The sequence below is a fragment of the Cheilinus undulatus genome, linkage group 8 (genome assembly GCF_018320785.1).
Source record: "Cheilinus undulatus linkage group 8, ASM1832078v1, whole genome shotgun sequence".
NCBI lineage: Eukaryota > Metazoa > Chordata > Actinopteri > Labriformes > Labridae > Cheilinus > Cheilinus undulatus.
In genome coordinates, this window is record NC_054872.1 from 24,326,059 (window position 1) to 24,351,328 (window position 25,270).

At 41.7% G+C, this 25,270-nt stretch overlaps 1 protein-coding gene across 2 annotated transcripts in view; it reads right to left on the reverse strand.

Moving 5' to 3' along the window:
* ptprub (protein tyrosine phosphatase receptor type Ub) overlaps positions 1 to 24,592 on the reverse strand; it is a 292,943-nt gene extending 268,351 nt beyond the window's left edge. For both annotated transcript variants that reach the window (XM_041793097.1, XM_041793096.1), the window contains exon 1: positions 24,347 to 24,592. In XM_041793097.1, the coding sequence (XP_041649031.1) occupies positions 24,347 to 24,416 (70 nt within the window). In that variant the 5' untranslated portion in view covers positions 24,417 to 24,592. The remainder of the gene's footprint in view (positions 1 to 24,346) is intronic.
* Positions 24,593 to 25,270: the final 678 nt, after the last annotated feature.

Below are 25,270 nucleotides of genomic sequence, written 5' to 3' on the forward strand. Positions count from 1 at the left end.
TAATTGTTTAACCAAGATTATCTGGTTTTCATGATCATGGGAGGTCGAAATTGTGATTGAAATTGAATTTGATTAACTGCCAAGCAATACTGCCACCATAAATTATGAAATAAAATACACACAAACACAGAAAATAAAGACTTTGAGAATCAAATGTTTTGTATGAGATAAGTTTAAGTAAGATGAAAGATGGTCAGGAGAAAAAGTCGGAATTGGTGTCCACATGTCAGACCAGGAAAACACTAAAATCAGCTGTCAGCTGAAGACATTTTTATCCCTGCATCTCTGGAGAGAAGTTGGGAGAAATCCTCAAGAAACACTGTGTCTATTTCTGTGCATGTGCACATTAAAGCAAGAGTGTGTCTTCCATCAGCCAAATTACAGAAAGGTGTACCTGCTCATTACCTGAAGATGAGTCACTTTGTAAATTACAGAGCAGCCAAATGTCCCAGGTGTAGCGACAACCCTCCTTCTTTCCTTTCCTTCACTGCACACACCCATCTGCATATGCACTAACGCAAACACACAAATGGATGCAAACACACACTCCTTCTAAAGAGCAAATAAGACGCACAGATTTAGTTCCAGGTGTGACGTTTGCACTCTGCACTGTTGTGGCCACTGAAACTTAGTTACTATAATCAACTTAATCTGGAGAGCGGGAACTGGCTAATGAAGTTAACGTCTCCCATCGCCCCCGGCTGGGAAATTATGTCTCAGTTGGGGGGCCTTTTAACCTCTAAATGCTCGTACGCTCTCCCTCCTCAGCCTTCTGGAAACTCACACCTTCACACTCAGACTTAATGAGAGCCCGGGGAAGTGGGCTGACACTCACTCTCTGCAGGACAGGTCTGCTTTGAGCCAGCACTCAACCCTTCCTGGAATACTGAACTCTTCCGGAAACACTGCAGATGCAGGAAAGCCCCCCGAGGCTGAGAGGACAAGGATGAAGACAGAGAGGAAACAGGGAGACAGAGAAACACACAGATGGAATGATGGAGCAGTGACAGAAGAGAAACTATGAACAGAAAAGCGCCTTGACAGGGATGGATATGATGTCTTATTTTACTTCATGTACTGACATGAATCATAAGACCAGCTGCACACGGGGGACCACTGGAGAGTGGGCCATAGCTGCTTGCAAGAGGAATAACATTTTCTCTTATTCATGAAAAAGAGCTTGGGCTGAATCTGAAGAAAAGTAGGAAAATAAGTTTATGCCAGAGATTTGTTTTTAAAGTGTGGGGAAAGTGGACTTTGGGAGAGTTAGAGAAAAATAAACCAGAGTAATATCTGTAAACATATCATTGGCTAACTTTTGTGATATTGGAGGCAAAATGACTCAATTTTAGTTACTACAGATACACAGATTCTGGAGTGAGCAGAAAAATGGTTTATTGCTTTAAGTAGTATGTGGAATCCAAGTTCTCCAGTAAGGCATGGTCACTGTGCATCGCTTAAGTACAAGTGGCAAATTCTCAAAGCATTTCAAGGCACATATACACACCTGTAAGGTCTCACCTTCAATTTAAATGCTGCAGAAATATAAAAGGGTGGAGGCAAAGTGATTCCAGCTTAGCCTGCATCAGAGATAGTGGTGTGACAAAGGTGTAACAGAGGCATAAGAGATGCAAACAGGATGTAACAGAGAGGCAACAGAAGTTTAACCGAGGTGTAACAGGTTTAAATGAAGTATAACAGAGGCATAACAGGTGAAACAGAGGTTAAACATAGGTGTAACAGCAGTGTAACAGAGGAGTAACAGAAGTATAACAGAAGTGTAACAGACATGTAAAAGAGACACAACAGAGGTGTAACAGAGGTGCAACAGAAGTGTTACAGAGATGTAACAGTGGTGTAACAGAAGTGTAACAGAGGTGTAACAGAGGTCCTACAGAAGTGCAAAAGAGGCATAACAGAGGCTTAGAAGAAGTTTAACAGAGGCGTAACAGGTTTAAATGAGGTTTAAATGTTTAATAGAGTCATAACAGGTGTAACAGAAGTGTAACAGGTGTAACAGAGGTGCAACAGAGGTGTATCCAAGATGTAACAGGTTTAAATGAAGTGTAACAAAGGCATAACAGGTGAAACAGAGGTTTAACATAAGTGTAACAGAGGCGTAACAGGTGTAACAGAGGTGTAAAATAGGGTTTAACAGTAGTTTAACAGAAGTGTAACAGAAGTGTAACAGAGGTGTAACAAGTTTAACAGAGGTGTAACAGGGGTTTACTAGTAGTGTAACTGAAGTGTCACAGAAGTGTAACAGAGGTGTAACAAGTATAACACAGGTGTAACAGAGGTTTAATAGTAGTGCAACAGAAGTGTAACAGGAGTGTAACAGAGACATAAAAAGTGTAACAGAGGTGTAATAGTAGTGTAAACGAAGTGTACCAGAGGTGTAACAAGTGTAACAGAGTTGTAACAGAGGTTTAAAAGAGATGCAACAGAAGAGTAACAGAAGTGTAACAGAAGCATAATAGGAGTGTAACAGAGGTATCACAGAGGCGTAACTGAGGCCTTACAGGAGTGTAACAGAATTGTTACAGTGGTGTAACAGAGTTGCAACAGAGGTTAGATAAGGTGCAACAGATACATAAAAGTGTATCAGAGGTGTGATAGAGGCTTAATGTTATGTTCACACCAGATGCAAGTAAAATAACAGTCAATTACATATAAAGTTCATATAAAGACATAAGCAGACACAAGTTTGCCTTTGGCAGTGCAAACTCCAGCGAAATTGGCAAGAATTGCATAAATTGAGTAAATGAGGTGGATTTGTGCCATATTAAATATGACATTGCTTATTCCCAGGAGCTGACAAATCTGAACTCAAGCGAACCACTTGCACTGCAATGGCCAATCAGACTGGATTTATTCCAGTGATGTAGTTTACATTTGCTATTGGAGGATTGCAGAAAGACCAGTCTGGGTGGATCATTCAACCAGAAAATGGAGGGAAAACTTGTGGCGTCTGTCTGTGGCTACAACACACCATGCTTTTTCTGGATTAAAAAGGAAGAAAGTAAGTGAGGAGGCCTTGATGTCTATAGCAATGTCAAGGCTGCCCATTAGGGGGGATAAATGGGAGAGTTTTCTGGGGCCCAGCCAAATTGGGAGCCCATGGAGGTCAGCAAAAACATGCTCCATTGTAAAGATGTGACAACCATAATTCATTACTAACCTGAATAATAACAGCTCTCGTCAAAGCACAAAAAAATGATTTGATTTATTCATGCTGCAATACACAAATACAGCCTTTTTCAATGCACAAACAAAAAATTTCAACATCAGAACCCAATAAAGGTTTGACACTTTTTAGCTCCAAAATAAGTAAAGTGTTAGCCAGGATAAATGCTAGCACCAATGCTACTGATCCATTATATACGCATCAACATCATCAATACATCACAACAGGGGCCAGAGAATACTGTGGGAATGCCCGACAGCCTCACTCCCCTATCTGTGGATTTCTCTTTAAAGGTGCAATGCAGACTGAAATCTCTTGTGGCTCATATAATCACTACTACCAAATACTTCATACATCTCATCTTTAAAAATGGAAACATCCCTTTAACGTTTTAATTGCTCTCTCCAGAGCAAAGTCCAGCTACTACTCATCCCTCATCAGTGACCAGCAAAACCATCCCCAGATGCTCTTCTCCACAATAAATCGCCTTCTCCGCCCCATTGACAACCTTCATTCCCCAGCCAACTTCGACCGCTGCACTAGGCACCTGCAGTTTTTCCAGGATAAAGTAGCCTCCATCCAGCAGCAACTTTCATCTGGACCTCCACCTCAGGATTTCACTTCACATCAGGACACCGCTCCTCTGCCTCACTGCCGTCTTTCCTGCTTCACACCCGTGGACACTCTCCAAGTGGCTGAATGGGTCAAGAAGGCCAAGGCATCCACCTGCTCCCTCGACCCCATGCCCACACCACTGGTGAAAGCATCTCTGTCTGTTCTGTGCCCCATCATGGTAGACATCATCAATACCTCATTATCATCTGGAATTGTCCCCTCATCCTTCAAAACTGCCTCAGTAACCCCCATCATCAAGAAGCCTGGGTCAGACCCGGAGGACCTCTCCAACTATCGACCGATCTCCAACCTTCCCTTCATCAGCAAAATTCTCAAAAAAGCAGTCGCTGCCCAACTCCAGCAACACATGTCCAACCATGAGCTCCATGAACCTCTTCAATCAGGATTTCGCACTCACCACAGCACTGAGACCGCCCTTATCAAAATAACCAATGACCTCCTCACAGCTGCAGATTCTGGACACATCAGCCTCCTCATTCTCCTTGACCTAACCGCTGCCTTCGACACAATATCCCACACCGTCCTCCTTGACCGCCTGTCTCACCATCTTGGCATCACTGATACAGCTCTCTCCTGGTTTCACTCATATCTCTCACAAAGAAAACAGTTTGTTACCATCGGCACCTCTCACTCATCCCCCGCCCCAGTTAACCAGAGCGTGCCTCAAGGCTCTGTTCTTGGACCTCTCCTTTTCACCATCTACATGCTTCCCCTTGGACAGATTATTCACAAACACGGTCTCAGCTTTCACTCTTATGCAGATGACACCCAACTCTATCTCAGCACCAAACCATCCACTCAGCTCCCTCCCCACTCCCTGGTAAACTGCCTTCACGACATCAAAGCCTGGATGACCTCTAACCAACTCAAACTCAACAGCAATAAAACAGAGCTCATGGTGGTGGCCCCCAAAGCGCTGCTGCAGAAGGTTGGAGATCTCATGCTCGATGTGGACAGGACCTCCATCTGTCCATCCTCCGAGGTCCGAAACCTGGGCGTCATCCTGGACTCCACCCTCTCCTTCCAGTCCCACATAAAGTCTGTCACCAAATCTGCCTTCTATCATCTCAAGAACATCTCCAGACTCCGACCATCACTCCCTGATTCTGTGGCTGAAACACTCATTCATGCTTTCATAACCTCCCGCCTGGACTACTGTAATGGAGTCCTGTCTGGAGTTCCCAGCAAAACCCTGGACAGGCTTCAGTACGTCCAAAACTCTGCAGCTAGAGCTCTCACCCGCACTAGACCCTGGCAACACATCACTCCGACCCTCATCCACCTCCACTGGCTCCCTATCAAGTCCCGTATTAACTACAAAGTCCTCCTCCTCACATACAAATCTCTCCATGCTCTGGCTCCCCAGTACCTTTCTGATCTCCTCCATCCATACACACCATCCCGCAACCTTCGATCTTCAGACACCAGCCTACTTTCCATGCCCAAAACCAAACTCCGAACCTATGGAGACAGAGCCTTCAGTGCTGCAGCTCCCACCCTCTGGAACACTCTTCCTGCAGACATTCGTAGCGCTCCATCTCTGGACATTTTCAAAAAACGTCTCAAGCACCACCTGTTCACCACAGCCTACAGTCTTCACTAAACCACCCCTTACACTCATCCTACCCCTCACATAGTTTGTCCATGTCTATGTGTTCCTGCAAAGCGTCCTTGGGTTTCTTGAAAGGCGCTATATAAATTCAATATATTATTATTATTAATTATGCTAAGTTAAAGAAGCTTACAATGTAAGTGTGAATGTGAGAGACACATGGGCACAGTGACCTCATCCATGGATTTCTGAAGGAAACTTTTGAAGCCCATCAAGAGCGTGTACCATATTGGAAATGCTCTCTTTAACTAATTTTCTGTCTTAATAGACAGCTCCTATCCCCCATAAAATCAAAACCAAAGAGTTATACAAGAATTGACCCCCTGCACAGTGTGTAACAATTAAGAAGCCATTCAATCAAATCTATTTTTGACTGAGGTGTTTATGAATAATGTGTAGGTCGTTTAAAATTCATAAATCAATAAAACAGCAGTATTAAAAAGAGTGTTAGAACACCTTTTCCTGTTGTGGGGAGGGAAGCATCTGTTTTTCTGTTCTTTAAAGAATCAGCACTATAAAAAAGCCACTATTCCATGCACAGATCAAGGCCTCTCTAAAATACTTCCGTACTTGGCTGAGGATGGAGAGCAGCAGCAGACAACAGCTGTGAAAAAGCAGATGCTTCCAATGTTTTTCTGCCTGTAATTCAGACTCTACATTTTCTGCTGCTGCTTAACAGTGAAAGCCTTCAAGAAAAACAAACAGATGCAACCCCAGCAAGTGTTTAACTACACTAAGTAAAAATTAGCAGGAAAATTAAGTGCTTCTTAAAACAAGGAAAACCACAGGCAAGCACAACTTTTATAAAACATCAAAGTGGGGGATTTTATCTGCAGGATGTGGTATGTTTTCTCCAGCTGTATAATTGCTCAGACTGTTGAGCTTCTAAAATCATCTGGAAAATACATCTCATCAAATATCTGACCTATACTGGGAAAAGCTGCTAGATTAAAATCAATCTAAAACAACTTTCAAAATGTAAAACCCCCAGAAACTGTCCACTAACTTGTAGTTACTGACAGGATGGGATTCATTTAACATTGTATCCTAAGTGGCTAAACAGCTCATTGAAATCTCAGCTAAGTGCTCCAACATATAGCAGCTATAGAAAAATCTTCCTGCTATGGTCTGACAGGCAGGCAGGCCTTCCTTAAATCCCTCAGCATGGGTTTGTGGTGCCACAGGGACTCACTGGACTGGGATAAATCCTCAGTTCTATGGCCTGAGCACAGAATGAGCCCGTTTCCCCAGGAGCACATGAGCCTAACCAAGCCAACAGACTGCCAGTGAAGCGAGGAACCCTCCTCTGAGAGGTAAAACCTAGTTAATTCATCTGCTATAATGACAATCTGAGCCATCATTGCATCTCCACATCCCTATCCAGAGATGTCTCCTGCTTTCACCCCGATCCCCGCTCTTTCTCTTGGCTCGGAGAGAGGAATTAAGAAGTCAAGTTGGACTTTTCCCCCTTCACTTTTTCCAGTAAGGAGTGAGTAAAAGCCAAGTTAGCCAGACAAACACATTCCTGTCTGCCTCTTGTTCTGGCAGCGCTACCTCAGACATGACTGAGTTCCCCCCTCCATGCTGCGCGCTCCCTCTGATGGGATTAGCTCTTAAAGACTGCAGAAAACAATTCCCTGCTCCCTCTCAACAAGGTCAAAAACAAAGCAATGCTGTGTCACGCCATGCGCTGATAACTGTGCCAACCCTCCACCTGCACGAAGGTTTTCAGATACAATAGAAGAGCTGATACCAGGAATAGAAACACAGGTTTGTTGTAAATAAGGGTGATGGGATGAATTAGCAGGGCCATTTAATGTAACCTTTGGGTGTTTGGATAAAACCCTTTCTTACACTGTTTTCTTTAACAGCGGTCTGCTTCCACGTCCATTCGAAAGGGCAACAAATGACCTCATTTGTGGCATAAAGGGTTCACTAGGCTGGACTGAGAAGAGAGCAGCTATCTCCTCATCTTGTGTTCCATACGCTAAACACAGGCTACTCGTTTCAGCCGCCATGCTTCCCAAAGCAGGAGCAGGGCGAGGGCCCGAGGGTATCAGGCTTTTAGTTCTGCCTTGCAGCCCATTCACTCCCTTAATGAGAACATTAATTATATTCCAGCAAAAATATCTCAAAAACAGCAGAGTGAATGTGCATTAACAAGAGAGATGAACAATCTCCCATGTTTCTTTTTAAAGGTGCTGGTGTAGGCAAACGCGTCTGAACAGTGCTAAAATGCCTCAGGGAAGTGTACAGCAAAATATTACCGTTTTCTAATTAGGGTTGAGACAAATTCTAAAAAAGTTGAATGTGTGAGAGAGGGAGATAAAGAATGAAGGTGGAGTGCACACTGTGGGTAAACAAAGCTATCTTAAGCAAAGCCTATTAGCGAGGGATCTGAGCATCAACAGGCTTCTATTGTCAGTGCGCTCATTGTCACATGATACCGCGGCTAAGCAGAGTAATACCCATATTAACCACCGTTCTCCTGCTGTCTTTTCTCCTGTCCCCTGTGATCTGCCTACTTCCAGCAATAATCCCAGTCTAAGCTCATTCTTAATTACCCTGGCTGTCCTGACAGACAAAGGCCGGGGCATACCTGCTCCAGGGTCCTACACACATTGTTGTCCACCTTCTCAAAATGCCCCGATGGCTGTTTCTACAACAGTGCCATGCTTTTTGCACTTCTGCAGAGCAATCTATTTATCATAACAAGAACATGTCCTTAGCAATATATGCTAATTTTTTCATTAGCATTTTTCCACCACGAAATAAAAAAAGCAAAGCTCTGTAATTATCCACATAGTTGTGATTTATGGAGGTTCACAATAGCCAGTGGAGTTCAGCAAATATTTACATATAATCAGGTGGGAACAATCACCAATCTGGCCCTTACAATCACACTCACCAGCGTGCATACAAACACCCACTCGTCACACGCAGTCGCACACAGAAGGGCCGAGCAATTATTCTAATCTTCTGTTTGAGGTTCTGAATTAAGCTCATTGTTAATGACACCCCCGTGGGCTCTCTGGACATTCCTGCATATTTGTGGTTGTGTGCTAACAGAGACACGCAAACGGTGCACTGCCTTTGGCTGCAGAGGGTCCACAGCTCCACGCTGTTTGAAAGTGGCATGAAAAGCTCTCTATGTACATTAGTCTTTTCAGGCAGCCCTCAAAAAGTTTGCTTTTCATATCAAAATGCCAAAAACAAAAGAAAAGTGCTTAAAAATCTCCTCTACTGGGTGTGCGCAGGCTCCCTCAGGGCAGCAGCTTTACAGTAGATCACATCACAATGGTGGTGTCAGCGATTTTGAAAAGCTCCCATTTCCCCCTGTGCACAATGTGAGAGCAGCGTTTTAGGAATCATCCATGGGAGGCGCTTTCAAAAAGGTCAATTTTCACTGCCAGCTTAGCATGGATAGCAGGGCGAGACTGAGGCGCTTTCAAACACACGGTGTGGACACAGTCTTCGCCTGACTGTACCAGGAAACGAGGCCACGGGCCGTGTTTGTCGCCTTCTTCAATCCCCTTCATTTCTCTGGGGCATTCACCTCTTCCCTCTTCCAAGCACAGGAACAAAACAAAGGTCTTTCTAACTGTTTGAAGAGCTGTATCTCTCAAGAAGCTGCTCTGCAATCAGCAGCACAGGAGGAACTGAGGGCACTGGGGGGGCTGTGAAGAACCAGAGTCTCTGGAAGAGAGGATTGTTGAGATTACCACACCTGACATACGGGTGAGAGGATCACCTTTCTTAGTATGTGGAAACAGACCCTCACATCAAAGTACAGATATACAGTGAGACACAAAGGGCTGTCACAACACTTCCATATAATACTAGTAAAAATCTAACTATGATTAATCATGTTTTGTACCATAGCAACAAAAATTGAAGTTTTAGACACCAAATATTCTGACTATTATTCCTCTCTTATAAATCTGTCCATGCAGGTAATGCCATCTTTGCTGATCTATTGTTTAAAAAACAAACCGCATCAAAATGTCATTTTTTGACAACCTTATTGAGGCAGGATGAATTAGTCATATCTGTTTCCAAGCACAGATTTTCTCGGTCAAGAGCGCTCAATACACTAATGTCCCTGCAGATCTGACTCATGCACGGTCTAAATACACCAGGCATTGAATAGAGTTCATCTCTTTGCCCTCAGGCAATTTTACCACCTTGTCCAAAGACATGGATAATAGGCACCGTTTTAAATAAATCAGCTGTTAATGAGTGACTTGAATCGTGCATACTGAATAAGGAAACACAAAGGAAGTGGTTATTAAAAAGAAGGCCAATGAAGGACTGTTTTTATGGAAACTGAAAATCCCTGTGATCGAGAGCTGAAAGAGAGGCCTGTTGTACAGTAGAAGTTTATTTGGTTGACATTTAAGAAACGATATGCAACTCTTCCACCTTAAAATTGCATTTTCAAAGCCAATTTCCCAGGACAGTATCATTTATTGGCAATAATGGGTGTCTATTCTATTTCCACAGAGTGCCTGCTAACCTGCTTTCAGCACTATGTCACTTTGGCTGTTTTCAAGAGATGTGGCTTTACAGCACTGGTTCACACGCCAGCCTCCCGCTTAAAAGAAGCCAGTTAGCTCGTCTTAGACATTTGATAAGATGGCTGAGGCTAGCCAGAGGAAGAAATAGAGAGAATGGCCATGTAAGAAAAAACCTGGATAGATTTTACAAGTTAGTAAGAGCTTTGTGAAACAGAAGGCTACAAGTCTCACTACACCTGCTTTTTTACAAACAGGCAACTCTAGGCTAAACAATCTGCAGTATACCTGTCCCTGTCTTCATTGTTATTCTGTATTGTTGTTCTCACTATGATTTCAATCAAGCTCCAAATACAGTTAGGATGTGCTTTGCAGATTATCAGAGCGCCTTTTTAGGCCAACTAAACCTGAGCCTGTAAGGGAATAAAAAGTGCACTGGTTGCCTCATAATGGTTTGAGCAAAGACGTTTAAGTGACGACTTCAACTGGAGGTCACCTTTGGAATCAAAAGGAGAGTTTCAAGAGGAAAAAGACAAAAAGTTGAATGTGACAGGCTATGTTTGAAAAATCAGAAGGTCTGCTTTTGTTGTGTCTCACATTCAACAGCTAAAACGGGGGCAAAGCATCAAGATTGAGTTCTCTTGACTTGAAATCAGCTGGCGGTCAAATGTGAGTGAGCTGATGTCACACCAGAGTACCAACCAATATTACGAACATGAAACTCATGAAAAACTAACAAGACCACTACAAAATAATGCTTCTAAATAAGATTAAGATTGGTGTCACAGCTCAACAAGTGATCATGCAAACTGGAGACTTTCAGGTGAGTATGTCTGCAGCTGCATTCATCAATATCTGATGAGAACATTTTGCCATTAAAATGAAAAACCTACCAAATAGACATTCGCAAAGGCTCTTTCTGTTTTTATCAACTGCTGTAATGACAGCATCTACATACACTGTTGGCCAAAAGTCACCAGTTAGTACTATCACTAATTAAACCATAACACTAGGAGCGTCATGTCTATGCACAGAGGATGTTTGTAATTTAAATCCAACATATCAGTTGGTTGTATATGGGCTTAGCCCTCTGGAGGTACAGTTGCAAGAAAAAGTACGTGAACCTAGGGGTGTGCGGTATATGTGGTAGATGGTATAAATGATATAAATTTGGGCTACGGTAGAGATTTGGACCCTACTGACCAATCGCAATAACGCTTGTTAATGACGTCATCATATCTGCCTCAGTGTGAGTTAGCAGGCAAAAACGTGTGTTTTTTCCTCTCAAAGTCTGATGGCTGTACCATTGTCTCTGTCAGCCTGCATGGGGCTAGTGTAGGCACTTAGCTTGTGTGCTGCTAAGTGCTGCTTTGGCTGGTCACAGAGGCCAGCGCTGTAGCGCTCCCTCAAACAACCATTTAAAAGTCTATTTTAACTTATGACTTCATTTTCTAAGTCCACAGTGAGTCAAAGATCCAGGCTGCGAGGTCAGAAAAACTGCTGTAAACTAGCCGTATTCTCTGAACGGCAGCCATAGCTAAGCTAACTCAATGCTGAACACAATACTTCCGTCAAGCTCTTCAAAATAAAAGTCCGCGGATGTTATTTTTCTGAAACACTTTTATTGTGAAGGCCTTCACTAGGAAATGTCTTCAAGTCATTAGCAGCTTAACACACCTCATCAGGATAGAGATGAAATGTGAAACTTGGAGTGCAGTTAGACAGAAGTAAACCTAGAGAGACTTAAAAAAATACAACATGTTTTCTGTGTTTCTATACTAAGAGATAAATTCAGTATGCCATCAAAGGCTTGTTTTAAGGGAAAAGGGGGGTTAATAACACTTGAATTTGGATTAAAAAGCATTATCTCTTTTTAATTTTAAAATATCGTGATATAATACCATATTGTCAAAGGCAAGAAAAATACCGTGATATGAATTTTAGGCCATATCACTCAGGCCTACATGAACCCTTTGGGATTTCTTGGATTTTTGCATAAACTGGTCAAAAAATGACCAATATTCACAGTGCAGGGTGGACAAAGTATGTGAACCCCTAGGCTAATGACTTCTCCAAGAGCTAATTGGAGCCAGGAGTCAGACAACCTGGAGTCCAGTCAATGTGATGAGATTGAATGTGTTGGTTAAAGCTGCCCTGCCCTATGAAAAACACACACCAGTTTTGAATTTGCTGTTCTCAAGAAGCATTGCCTGATGTGATCCATGCCTGGCACAAAAGAGCTCTCAGAAGACCTATGATCAAGAATTGTTGACTTGCATGAAGCTGGAAAGGGTTACAAAAGTATCTCTAACAGCCTTGATGTTCATGTGTCCACAGTGAGACAGACTGTCTACAAATGGAGAAAGTTCAGCACTGTTGCTACTCTCCCTAGGCGTGGTCGTCCTGTAAAGATGACTGCAAGAGCAAAGTGCAGAATGCTCAATGAGGTGAAGAAGAATCCTAGAGTGTCAGCTAAAGACTTACAGAAATCTCTGGCACATTCTAACATTTGTGTTGACAAATCTACAATAAGTAAAACATTAAAAAAGAATGGAGTTCATGGGAGGACACCATGGAGGAAGACACTGCTGTCCAAAAAAAACATTGCTGCACGTTTGAAGTTTGCAAAAGAGCACCTGGATGTTCCACAGCACTACTGGCAAAATATTCTGTGGACAGATGAAACCAAAACTGAGTTGTCTGGAAGGAACACACACCATTATGTGTGGAGAAAAAAAGGCACAGCACACCAACATCAAAACCTCATCCCAACTGTCAAATATGGTGGAGGGGCCATCATGGTTTGGGGCTGCTTTGTTGCCTCAGGGCCTGGACGGATTGCTGTCATTGACAGAAAAATTAATTCCAAGTTTATCAAGACATTTTGCAGGAAAACTTAAGACCATCTGTCCACCAACTGAAGCTCAACAGAGGATGGGTGATGCAACAGGACAATGACCCAAAGCACAGAAGTAAATCAACAACAGAATGGCTTCAACAGAAGAAAATATGCCTTCTGGAGTGGCCCAGTCAGAGTCCTGACCTAAACCTGATTGAGATGCTGTGGCATGACCTCAAGAGAGTGATCCACACTAGACATCCCAAGAAAATTGCTGAACTGAAACAGTTTTGTAAAGGTCTAATCTGCAACTACAGGAAACGTTTGGTTGAGGTTATTGCTGCCAAAGGAGGGTCAACCAGTTATTAGCCTTGGGGTTCACATACTTTTTACACCCTGCACTGTGAATGTTTACATGTTTTGTTCAATAAAAACATGATCATTTTCATGATCATGATCAACATATCATTTTTTGTGCGGTATTAGTTTAAGCAGACTGTGTTTGTCTATTGTTGTGACCTAGATGAAGATCAGAACACATTTTATGACCAATTCATGCAGAAATCTAAGAAATCCTAAAGGGTTCACATACTTTTTCTTGCAACTGTATACTCCAGTAATACGCATAGGGAAGAATATACAATCCCAATCCCAAAAAAGTTGGGGCACTGAGTAAAATGAAAAATGAAAACAGAATGCAAGCACCCAAATTTTTTTTTCACAGTATAACATAAATGACATATTAGATGTTTAAACCAAGGTATTTTACAATTTCATGAAAATATTAGTTAATGTTGAATTGGTGGCAGCGATACATCTAGAAAAAGTTGGGATGGGGCAACAGAAGGCTTGCAAAATAAGTGCTACTACTGTAAAACAGCTGGAGGAGCATTTTGCAACTAATTAGGTCAGCAACAGGTCTGGGTATAAAAAGAGTATTTTAGAGAGGCAAAGTCTCTCAGGAGTAAAGACTGGCAGACATTCACAAGTTTCCAAAAGACTCCATCTAAAAGTTATGGAACAGTTTCAGGAAAATGTTCCCCAATGTGAAACTGCAAAGACTTTGAATGTCCTAGAATCTACAGTACATAAAATCTGCAAAAAATTCAAGAGCATTCTGAGTAATCTCTGTGCACAAAGACAAGACTGCAAGTAAATATTTGATGCTCATGATCTTCGCGACCTCGGGCAGCACTGCATTAACAACAGACAAGATTCTGTACTGGAAATGACTGCATTGGCCCAGGAACACTTTCAGAAATCATTGTCTTTGACACGATTCAATGTGCCATCCACAAATGCAAGTTAAAGCTGTATCATGCAGAACCAGAAACGCTTTCTTCTCTGGGCCAAAGCTAATTTAAAACAGACTGAACGGGCAAAATGGAAAGGTGTTCCAACTTTTGTGGAATTGAGGTTGTGTTTACAATTACGCTCATGACTCAAAATAAAATAGGTATGCAGTCTCCAGCCTTAGATTTCAAAAATCAATATTTGGTGGACTACCTTAAGGTGGTCTCTAAAAAATGTAAAAGAACCAGGGAAAAGCAGATTTTTCAGGGGACTTTAATTTTTCTCCTGAGCTCTATCTACAGTTTCTAGTTATATCAAAAAAGATAGAGATGATGCTGCAGCACTCAAGTGTGAAATAAGGATTCCATACATAGAAGCAGAAAATTCTAACTATTTTTTACAAGGGATTTTTCCCAGCATAGAATTGTGATGAAACTGCCTGCAACATCCACATCACTGCAAATTCAGTTTGGCTGACTCTGATGTTCTCACTTTCAACTGAAGATTTCATGAACTCTCTGAAAACCCATGCTAATAAAAAAAGTGATTTTAGTCAAAATTTGTATGCCAAGTCTTTCTTTATACCTGTAAATGTGGGCTCAACAGGTCTAGAAAACGCTCCACTGACTGATTTATGGCCAGCTGGCACTGGTGCAACCACAGCTGCTATGACCTACCCATAACACACCATCAACGGCAGCTGTCACAGCTCTGTGTTAGCGAGGTGCCACGCGACAGGAAGCAAGACAAAATGTCTTCATATCAACAACAATAAACTGGGATGAGGCATGCAACCTAGGAGCTATTTAAGTGAGTGGATGTCTCCTAAAAGAGCTTAGTTTTAGTTGGATTTCATGCTGTGAAGGCCCCAAACCCTCAAACCCTATGCTCTTTTAAATCAGCCCACCACACATTATCCATGCACTGTTACACTTTAATGCGCTTCAATTTCCACTGTCCCAATAAAGTTTATGTGAAAGAGTGTCAGTCTAATAAGCGTGAGGTACATCAGCACGATAAGTGTGTGGGTTCACGGCTGGGTCTCTGTGGACTTTTCTGCCCAGAGGGACCGCTGGTCAAACCAGAAATACCACTTCCCCTGAGAGTGCAGGCATCACGGCACAAAGACAAGCGAAGCCTGCATCTGTTACACCACCAGGGAAGAAAAATGCCCTGAAGAAGACTGTTTGGACTTTTAGAGAAGTGTCAGCGGTTCAGATTTCACTGGAAGAGCACTACAGGCAGCTCTAACAACAGGTCGGGTATCAAAACTGCAATCCTGGCCTAATCCTGAACCCTGACTTGGGTGACCTCAGCATTTGTTACAACACTTCATGAGAGGGGCTGGTGAAACTGGCTGGAACTTTGTTGACACAGGAAAAAGGTAGAGAAACACGGCCAGTGGGCTAAATATATCCAGCTCAGGAGGCTTTTCTTTCCTCTGGGTGGAGAAGCACTCACAGCATCACTCTTGTAGACCCACTTTGTGCAGTCTGGAGCTTGCTACCTCGGGGAAGAAAGAACACGGAGTGAAACGTCTGCAACTCGCAGCGCTGCTTATTTCTTTGTTGGATAATTACACATCTGTGTGAGTGTGCTCCAGCTCCAGTCTCATACTCCTTCACATCCCGGCTTTAAACACCAGCCCATCTGTGCTGAATGATACATTTTGGAGTCCATTATTCAAGTAAAACATATGCTTTTAAGTGATAATGAGCATAATAGCCCTGTCATTTTCGACCAGCACATCAACAGGATATTTTGGAGCTTAGTTGTAATATATATACAGCCTTCATATGGAAATGAGGCACTCTTTCATGTTTGAGAAGATTTTTCTACTTTTTCTTCCACACAAAGCTGCCAACGCTCCTTGCTGAAAACCAGCTTATTGTATGCCATTACGTCATGCAAGTCCCGCCTGGCTGGTAGCTGATTCCCACTCCACATCAAACTTGCAGGCAGCAAGCAGGGATGCCACTTTGATCAAAATGGACTTGCCAGAGTCTGAAAGATCAATACCACATTAATAACACCTGGCTGAAGGAGCTGTGAAGCCTGCACTCATTCTGCCGCTGCAGCAGAGGGTAGAGAAAGAGGAAGGCCAGGGCAGGCTGATGACTGTAAATCTTTCAGTCTTGGCATCTGTTCCTGGTGCTGGAAGGTCTCAGGGTAACCCTGAAGAGCTCAGAGTGTCTCTCTCTCCAGTCCAGGCTAGCATCAGTGTCAGAGCTGAGTCACTCTGCACTGTGGGACCTTTTCTGAGTGTGCTTTACTTCAGCTATCACAGGCAAAGACACAGCAGAGGAAAGATGATCATTTGCACTTGCATAAACACAAAAATTAGTGCAACGTGGCAAGAACTAAAGGGGTTACAGCATGCCAGAGATTGGAAATCGAGTTTGCGGCTCGGACTCAAGACACACTTATGAGGCACCAATCTCATAACCAATCTTTAATTCTTTATTTTCCTGGTGCATTTTTAAGACCAGCTAAATGTCATTTATTCACTTCACGTGTAACCCTCCATGTTTGGTACAATGCTGCCAGCTCAGGGTGTACACAGTACAGGTGGTCTTCACATTCAAGAAGGGTGCTTTAAACCCCTTGCTCCCTACACAACACAGGTTACAGCAGGTAAAATGACAGAGTGTTCAGCTAGGGGAGGAAGTCTAAATATTTAAAAAAGCGAGAGTAAGAAGTCAACCTCTGGAGTAACTCCTCAAGCTTGATTTATAATACAATGCACATTTCACTTAATCAATTTTGTAGCTCGAATTATTTCATCAAGCCAATACACACCTGTGTATAAGATGCACATCCTTTATAATACAGTCTATGAGGCAGACAGAGAGCAGTGTATGATGTAGAGAGTGTAAAGTAAAGTAGAGATAGAAAGACATGAACATAGCAGCCAAACAAGGCATGAACTGTGACAGTAAAAGTTTACTGTCAGGTTCTAGAAATAACCGAATTGACCACTACAGTAACCAACTTTTTTTCTAGTCCTATTGACATGCCCTCCACAATCATAACTTCTACTAATAACTAACTTACAGCAAAAACACTACAGACCAACTGCAACCAAAATGCAAAAAAAATCTAGTTTTAGTCCGTTAATGGTCTTTAAGGGACACTGTTAGTTATTAACAGATTCACATTTTCAAAGGTGTGTTAAGGTAATACGTTTATTTCTGATTAGGGGTATAAGGTTAAGTGGATGAGGATGGATCCATAAATAAGTTGATAAAGATTCTATCAAACTGATGCAAAGTCAAATCATTGATCTGAACATTTATTTTATCAGTGTACTTTAATTTCGAGATACCTTCTGCAATGCTAGCAACAAAAAAGAAAAGATGAATTTGTCTACCATGTTGCTATTTCTTTAATCCATAGGATCATAGTCTAAAATACCATACTAGTTAAAAAAAATGCCCAAAAAAAAAAATCTTCTGTCACTATTGCCAGTATAACAGCAGTGTTGGGAATGTCTGATACAGGCTAAACTGAGAAAAAACTGATTGTGCAACATCTAATCTTAAATATAAACTTGACCAAACATATCTTTAACTAACTTTTAGCAAAGCATGAATAAATAAAAACAGCATACTCAAAACTACTACTAAAAAAGAGATGGCTAGAAAAGCGCTGCTTAAATCATTATATGCAGCTCACTGCAGCCAAGATTTCTCTTAATTTTGTTACGTTCCTTATCATACTCCTTACATAATTCACAGCTGTTACAGATGATGCAGATGGTAAACAGCAACAGAGAAAACGCAAAAACAGGAAAAGGCAACATTTAGATGAAGTCTGGACCTTTGTCATTAGTATTGCAAGAGATGGCAGTATTTAGCTGCAACAAAAATGCTATGTCAATGGATAAATTAATGAATGAATGGCTTGATGAATGAATGAATGAATGAATGAATGAATGATTGAATGAATGATTTGGAAGAGGGGCCACTAAAGGGCTGACAAATTTGAAATCTCTGAAGTAACTAAAAATGTGAAAATTTTGCAGCGACAGTAGAAAACCTCCCTAAGGGGGCCCCATCTGACAGCACTCACTCTTAAGCTGCTTCTCCATCAAGTGGTCCTGTTTGAAACCCAATACGTGACCACATATCAATATCAACGGTCCAGATAACAGTATGGATCTCTGTTGAGTCAAGATATCCCTTATTTAAGCAGATATTAGACTGTTTTTTGTTTTTTTTTCACACTTTCATCCCACTCCTCATAGAGCAGGCAGCCATGTTTGTTTTGCAGCCCGGTTGAGCAGTCATGTCGTGCACTGAAAGTGACATTAGAGCAAACCCCTACTGTGTGTGCAGATCCACTCTTGGGATGGGTAGGTAAGCTTGCATCCTACAGAAGGATGCCAAAATAGTGAGACGGTACAGGTCCGATATTTGGAAACCCTTTCTAACTTTTGATAACAGCAATGCTGATAAACTGAACCAGATGGCTAGGTGGAAATAACCTTATGTGTACTATTAATGTCACATACATTATTCCTATGAAAACCTATAGGCCAATAAAATATTTTCAAGAAGAATGGAGAGGAATGCTCACTCTTGGAAGTTAAAAAAGGAAAGAGGAGGAGAGATGGTGAGGAAAAAAGAAAGCCAGAGAGTTGTAAGTGGAACAGATAATGACAAGTACTTAATGGTTAATAACTGAAAGCTCCTACGGTAGCCTTTACTATGAGGGTGAGACATTTGAATAATATAATCTCTGCCAGCATTACATTATGGCATTTGTTCTGTGACATTTTAAATCACTCAGTCATGAACAGTATAGTGTGTCCAGGTCTTCTACTCATGACTGAGTAACTAGATTTCACATTGAACTAAGTCAACACTGACTGTTTTTCAGAAGATTAAACATTTCAAAGGTATTTTGACTTCAGACAAAGATCTGAACATTTAGCTACTTTCTTGTTGTCGCTGGGTGTTGCTGTGAATTTTTGCCTTTGCTACTAACAGATTCTGTAGTGACCACTGCAAGGAGTGTGATCTTCCTATATATATTTCTAAACATCCCCCTTTTTCCGAGAGCTCTTTGTTTACCAGCAGTATTTGATATAAGGGAGCACAGGTCACACACAGGAAGGCCAGGCTTACATGGCAGAGGACACACACAGCAGAACAACCCGGCTTTTGGGCACTGCCCTCTTCTGAAAGGCCATGACCTGCTCTTTCTCTTCCTGCCTCAGAAACATGACTGCCAACTGGTTTGTGACCTTTAAGAAGAGCAAACAATCTTTCGCCTGAGTACACTGAACCTCACAATGCCTTTCACAAAGACAAAGGAAAGAAAAAAGAGGGGACTGATTTAAAAACAGAGTAATAACATGTGATAATAAAAACAGCCACAAAATACTCAGCAGGATTAATTAAGCACGATGCACATGAGCTGCAGTCTAGAACTGAGAAGTGTCTGCAAACTTAGCAGCATAGAGTAAGGTGAGATGCATTATATGAAAATAGGAAATGAGACTGGTTTGAGATAGTGGAAGCCACTGATTAGACACGCTGCACTTTGCAGCACAAGAAGATGGATAGGTTTCATCTTCAAGTCTTGTCACATGATCAGGTCCATCTACTTGAGGTCTTTTCTCCTCGTAGCCATAAAATACAACAGATCACAGACAAAAAATGTAATTCTCTTATAGACACAGTGCTCAATAACTCATGCCAGTGCTAGAGGCAGAATGCAGAGCAAGGATGAGTCCTGCTATGCCTTTCCGCAAAAACAAAAACTTAAAGTCCTGACCATCTATGTGAATATATTGATCTGCCATTCTGTATTCTTTTGTACAAGTAAAAAACTCTCCCCCTTTCCTTCCCTTCTCTCTCTTTGATGCAATTTTCCATCTGCTGTCTGAATTACTGCCCGTGATCCCACAAAGATGGAAATCAACCAGTCTTTTTCAGGAGTCTGATTTGAGGCCCAATCCCTCCCGCCCCTCACCCTCTTTCCCCAGATGGTGGCCTAACTCCTGCAGGGAACACTTCCACTTTGTGGCTCTTTCTGCAACTCTGGGATGTTGTGGTGCGAGACATTTCCAACATAAAGGTTACAATCTTCTTCCCTTATAATGAAACACTGTCTCAGCCTCTTCTTTCAGAGAGAAACCTATTATATTAAGCACATCTAATGGAGTCTTAAGGCACAATAACACAGCTACAAAAAGAGGCTGTGAGATGAATAATGTAACAATAATTCAATAAAAATGGCATTTAAAGTGTCTTTTAAAGAGTCTTTGGCTCTTGTACTGAATAATTTTGAACTCTTTTAAACAGAGCATTCAAAGGCATTTTCTCATCTGAAAAGAATTCCATAATTCAAATATATTCAGTTTACTTTACCTAAGAAAATAAAAGAATCTCTCTCCATTTTCAAATTCCGTCTAAAAACCCATCATTTCAAACTTGCATAGCCAGTCTGACTGTTGCATACACAATGTTTCTCAGTGTTTTTATCCATTAATATTTTCTCTACTTATACGTCTTAGTTATGTGTCTTGTTTAACTCTGGCTGGGGCTGGGGACACACCAAAAAGAAACAAACATCAGGAAGCTCCCATTCAAGCATTTATCAACAAGCTATGCTTCAAGCCAGCATGCTCTCCTAATGCCAATGCCTCAAAAGCTTACTTATCATTTATAACATAGACACATTTGTAACAAGATAGGTAGGTACATATTTTCCATTCAAATGCTAAAAGCAAAGAGACAGAGAAACACAACCCAGCAGAGCTAAGATAAACCATGATAACATTAATTTTCTTAACGGTCATACGTTTTATTCTTCATTTAAACCCTAAGAGGCCAAATGCCTTGTGTTTAGTTAAAGCACCCAATTAGTACCTTAAAAATGATCTCTGTTATCTAGATCATCAAAAGCATATAAACTAAAAGAACATCTTCATAAGAGAAGTGCTAACAAGAAATGAATTTAAGTAATTGCAATCGGATTCCTAAACACTATCTAGACTCCACAAAAACATTGGCAACGATTCACAATCACATTCTTGCAATTTCTGGTGTTTACAGATTTATTGACGTGGCACGGGTAAGGAGCAAGAGCCCTGATTTGAACCTATTCCACCTACAATGTAGAACATTTAGGCATGTTTGAGCCAAAATGGGGGCTGAATTAAGGCCTGTAATGGAGAATAAGCCCACCTGAGGGCACCATTGAGCGGAACGGTGGACTGACACAAGCCAGGCCATGCACTGGATATCCTCGCATATTATCAGGAGCATGGGAAAATAATCTGTTGAAAGAAAAACAAAGTCCACACCTTTAGGGCACAGTAAAGGGTGGATGTGGGGAGTTAGCACGGCCTATGGTACCGTCCAGGCAGGAAGCAGGGTTTCCATAAGGCCCTGGTCCTACAGTTGATGTCTCAAAGGTTTGAAAACCACTGGTAGCCTCTGGACCTATCATCAGGGGTGACAGGGCACCAGAGAAAAAAAACGCCAATGAGCTTCACTTTAGCTGCCAAGTTCTTGGACGTAATAATTTGTGATGTTTTACAACAAGAAATAACTTGACAGGTACTAGTACTTATATTTCTCCTGTCACAGAATTAAATCATAGTTAAAACTTTTGGTATTAAAGCAGCATTATACACATGTACAGGACAAAGACTGCTTTGTCCACAGGGGGCACCAAAACCCACACAAACCAGAAGCTCCTCACAGGAGCTTTAAGTAGTAAACGCTTAATGAATAATTACAAATTGTTGATTTGATGAACACCTATCTTTGCAGGTCTACTGTCATATATATGTCAGCATGCTGTTTGTGGCCATATATTGCTCCCCAGCACTCCTGCTGATGTATGTGCTACAGAAACATGAAACCCTAAAGAATTATACATTTCCTGCCACACTTTAAGTCAGTCTAGACAGCGCCAATCTTTTCATCTGGCTTCAAGTGTTATCTTATTCACTGAGATTAGCAAAAAAAAAAGGATACTCTGCCTAAACTTTAGATCAAACTGGGAAATGAGTCATGAGAAGGGGGATAATTACACCACTCAGTTGACAACATTTGCTGCTAATAGAGGAGACAGATGGTAAGTGAACATCCATTCAATTCCCATAAGAGACAACAGAAAGTTAAAGTGTCATATTGGAAGAAAAAACCCACAGAACTGCACACAGAAGCTGAACTTTAGAGCTCATAACCTCCCTGTACATGACCACATATGATGCAAGTGGGATGCTTTTTTTCTACCCACTACAGTCAGTGCAGTGCAGCAGAGAGCCTCCATATTTCATAGCCTCTAATAATTTCACTTCCCCTGAACTGACAGACTGGACCGGCCGCGTCATAAGCAAGAAAGACTTATGGGAAATATGGATTAGATCAGGTGAAAAAGGCAAGAAATCCCCCAAAGGAGCACACAGCCTTAACTATTATTAAGCATTCAAGGCTGAGGTGTGGTCTTCACACAATTACAGCAATAAAAGGTGTTTAAATCAAAGGAGAAGATTGTAGGAGTCAAGGCTGTGTTTATGCTCCTTAGATTCTCCTCCTCATGAGTGGAGAAGCATGAAGGAAGCCTGGAAGAGGAGCAGAAGACACGATAACTAGCAGGTAAGTAGTCAGCAAAAAGATAGCATACTCTGGTTAAAAACCCGGCAAACAAAAAGGAAATCATGTTAATTTTTGTTGACTGGCATTCTCACACAGCTGAGCCAAGCGTCACCGTTCCAGTGAGCTCTTTTAATTACCTGTGAGTGATTTAATTCCTCATATGTCGCAGCCCATTCCTCTTAATGATCTGCTTCATTCAACTCTCGACAATACACAACCTGCTTGCATAGTTTTGTTGATTTTGTGTTGTTTTTTTGCAGCACCTTTCACAATATAAATGCTTCACCGTAAAGGGCGGTTTCCCCTCATTTCTCCTGGCAGAAGATAAATGCCAGAGAAGAACACTGATGTGAGCAGAAAATTTCACTGAAAAAGTCAAGTCTCCTCCTGATCCCGGCATAATGGGGCTTTTCTTTTACATGCATGTGCGCTGTGCCGCATTGTTATACTGTGTTAAAGGAGCCTGCAGTGTAAATGTCATCAATATTACTCCCTTATTACCCTGGTTTTATGTGCTACGGGCTAAAATTATGCATGTGTGTGTATGGGAGTGTGTGACAAAGAGACTTGAAAAGGCCCACGACATTTTAGCTTTCATTAAAAAAGCCCAGAATGCAGCTTTGTAAAAACATTACATGAATGACTAACAGTAGGTAGGGAATAAAAGCTTATTTCGAAAAGATGAATATAAAAAGGTCTATGTCAGATTCCTGCAAAAGGCTTTATTTTTACCAGTCTCCCCCTCTCTTTGCATCTCTCCTGTGAGGCAGACTTTCAAATTTCCCAACATGTAGATCTAATTATGTTTTAAGGGAGTAATAGAAGAAAATGCAGTATTTTGATCCTTGTATCTGAAAAACAAATTGTTGCAATGGTCCTCTATCTGCATGCAAAACAGAAGAACTACTGTGACAACCTTTGTTGGCCACTTATTTTTGTCATTTTCCTCACATTTGAGATACTGTGCAAGCACAAAGACAAAATCCAGAATCTTTGGGAATTTAATAACAAAAATAAATCAGTTACAAAGCTGCTTATATTCAGAAGCATCCCTAGAACTTATCTTTTCAACTCAACCCCATGGAGCATCTCCAGGTTGTGCATATCATCACAGAATGGGCTCATACTGCTTGGATTTGGGAGGGAAAAATCCCCTAAAGGTCGTACAAATGTCAGTCTGTACGTTTAAAGGGAGAGCTCTGTGTCTAGCTGAACTAACATCTAAGTTTGGGATCACAACGTCATCCCTTGCAGGCTACCTGCGCCTTTAAATACGCCACAGTAATAACAAAAACAGCTCAAGCAGCGTAGAGCCATGCACTGAGCTGTTCTGGGAAATGGGAGCTTTCCTCTGAACACCCAGATCCAGTCTAACAAAATAACCAAGTACCTTTGCATTAAAACTTATAGCCTCAGTTTACAAAGTTATTCAAAGAACATGCTTGAATTTTCTGCTTTGATTGCTAACACAGTCCCAGAAGAAAGCAGCGGTTAAGCCACAGGTAAACGCAGAAACGTGTGAGGTTAAGGCAGCACAAAGTTGTTACCTCCACCAGAACTGCTCTGTTTTTTAGTCCAGCGGAGTTTCACCCACATGTCAAAACTTCCAAACTACGTCCTAGAGGCTGAGATGTAGATGTGCCTTACCTGTTGGCCCTTCAATGCCATCGGCGTAGATCTGAACAGTCAAAATGAGCAGAAAGGCGCAGGTGTTCATCGCGTAGCTGTTTTAGTCCACTTTAAATGTGCACCAGGAATCATTGCATTCAGTCCGCGAGGTCCGGGCGCGTGAGCAGGTAGAGCCGAGCACATCTACTCCAGCAATTCTCAGCGAGAGGAGTTTCACAGACACTGAGGGAGACAGGGCAGAGCTAGTTCTGCAAACTGACGTCAGGGTAAACAGTTCAGGGAAGAGATTTCTTCCCAAGCCCACTTTTGCTTTCCCAACCTCCACTTCATTTTCAAGCACAACCAAAGTATGAGCTGGGCGCCTCCAAGCGGCAGAGGGTGGATACGACACCTGAGTATTCAAATGGCGGCGATGCAAAACCTTGACCGAGTGTACACCTACAGGATACAGGCCTGTCTTTGTAGGGACCATGACACTAAAGTACAGGTGTTTTTACATAATAATAAATACATATTTTCATTTAGTCAGTCACACTGAAAGTTAATTTTGTGCCACTGTCAGCTCTCTCTATATGTATTCTCTATCACTATGATATAATCATGTGTTTATATTATATTGTGTAGGTCAGTTATATTTTTGTTTAGTTATTTAGTGTTTAAAGTAAATATGTCCTCTAAGCTCCCTAAATATAAATTGACAAATAAATAAATGTGATTCATTAGTACTATTTGACAGCAGTGTGTCCCCTTTACATGGGTCCTGCAGAGGCTCAGCTTTTCAGACATCCATGAAGGTTTAGGGGTCCAAGTAAAAATGCTCAAGAACAGGGCGTGCAGATGGCGCTACCCATGTATGCTGGTGGCCCGGGTTCAAATCCAGCCTGTGGCCCTTTACCGCATGTCTCTTCCCCTGTTCCAAGTCTACCGACTGTCCTTCCTCTA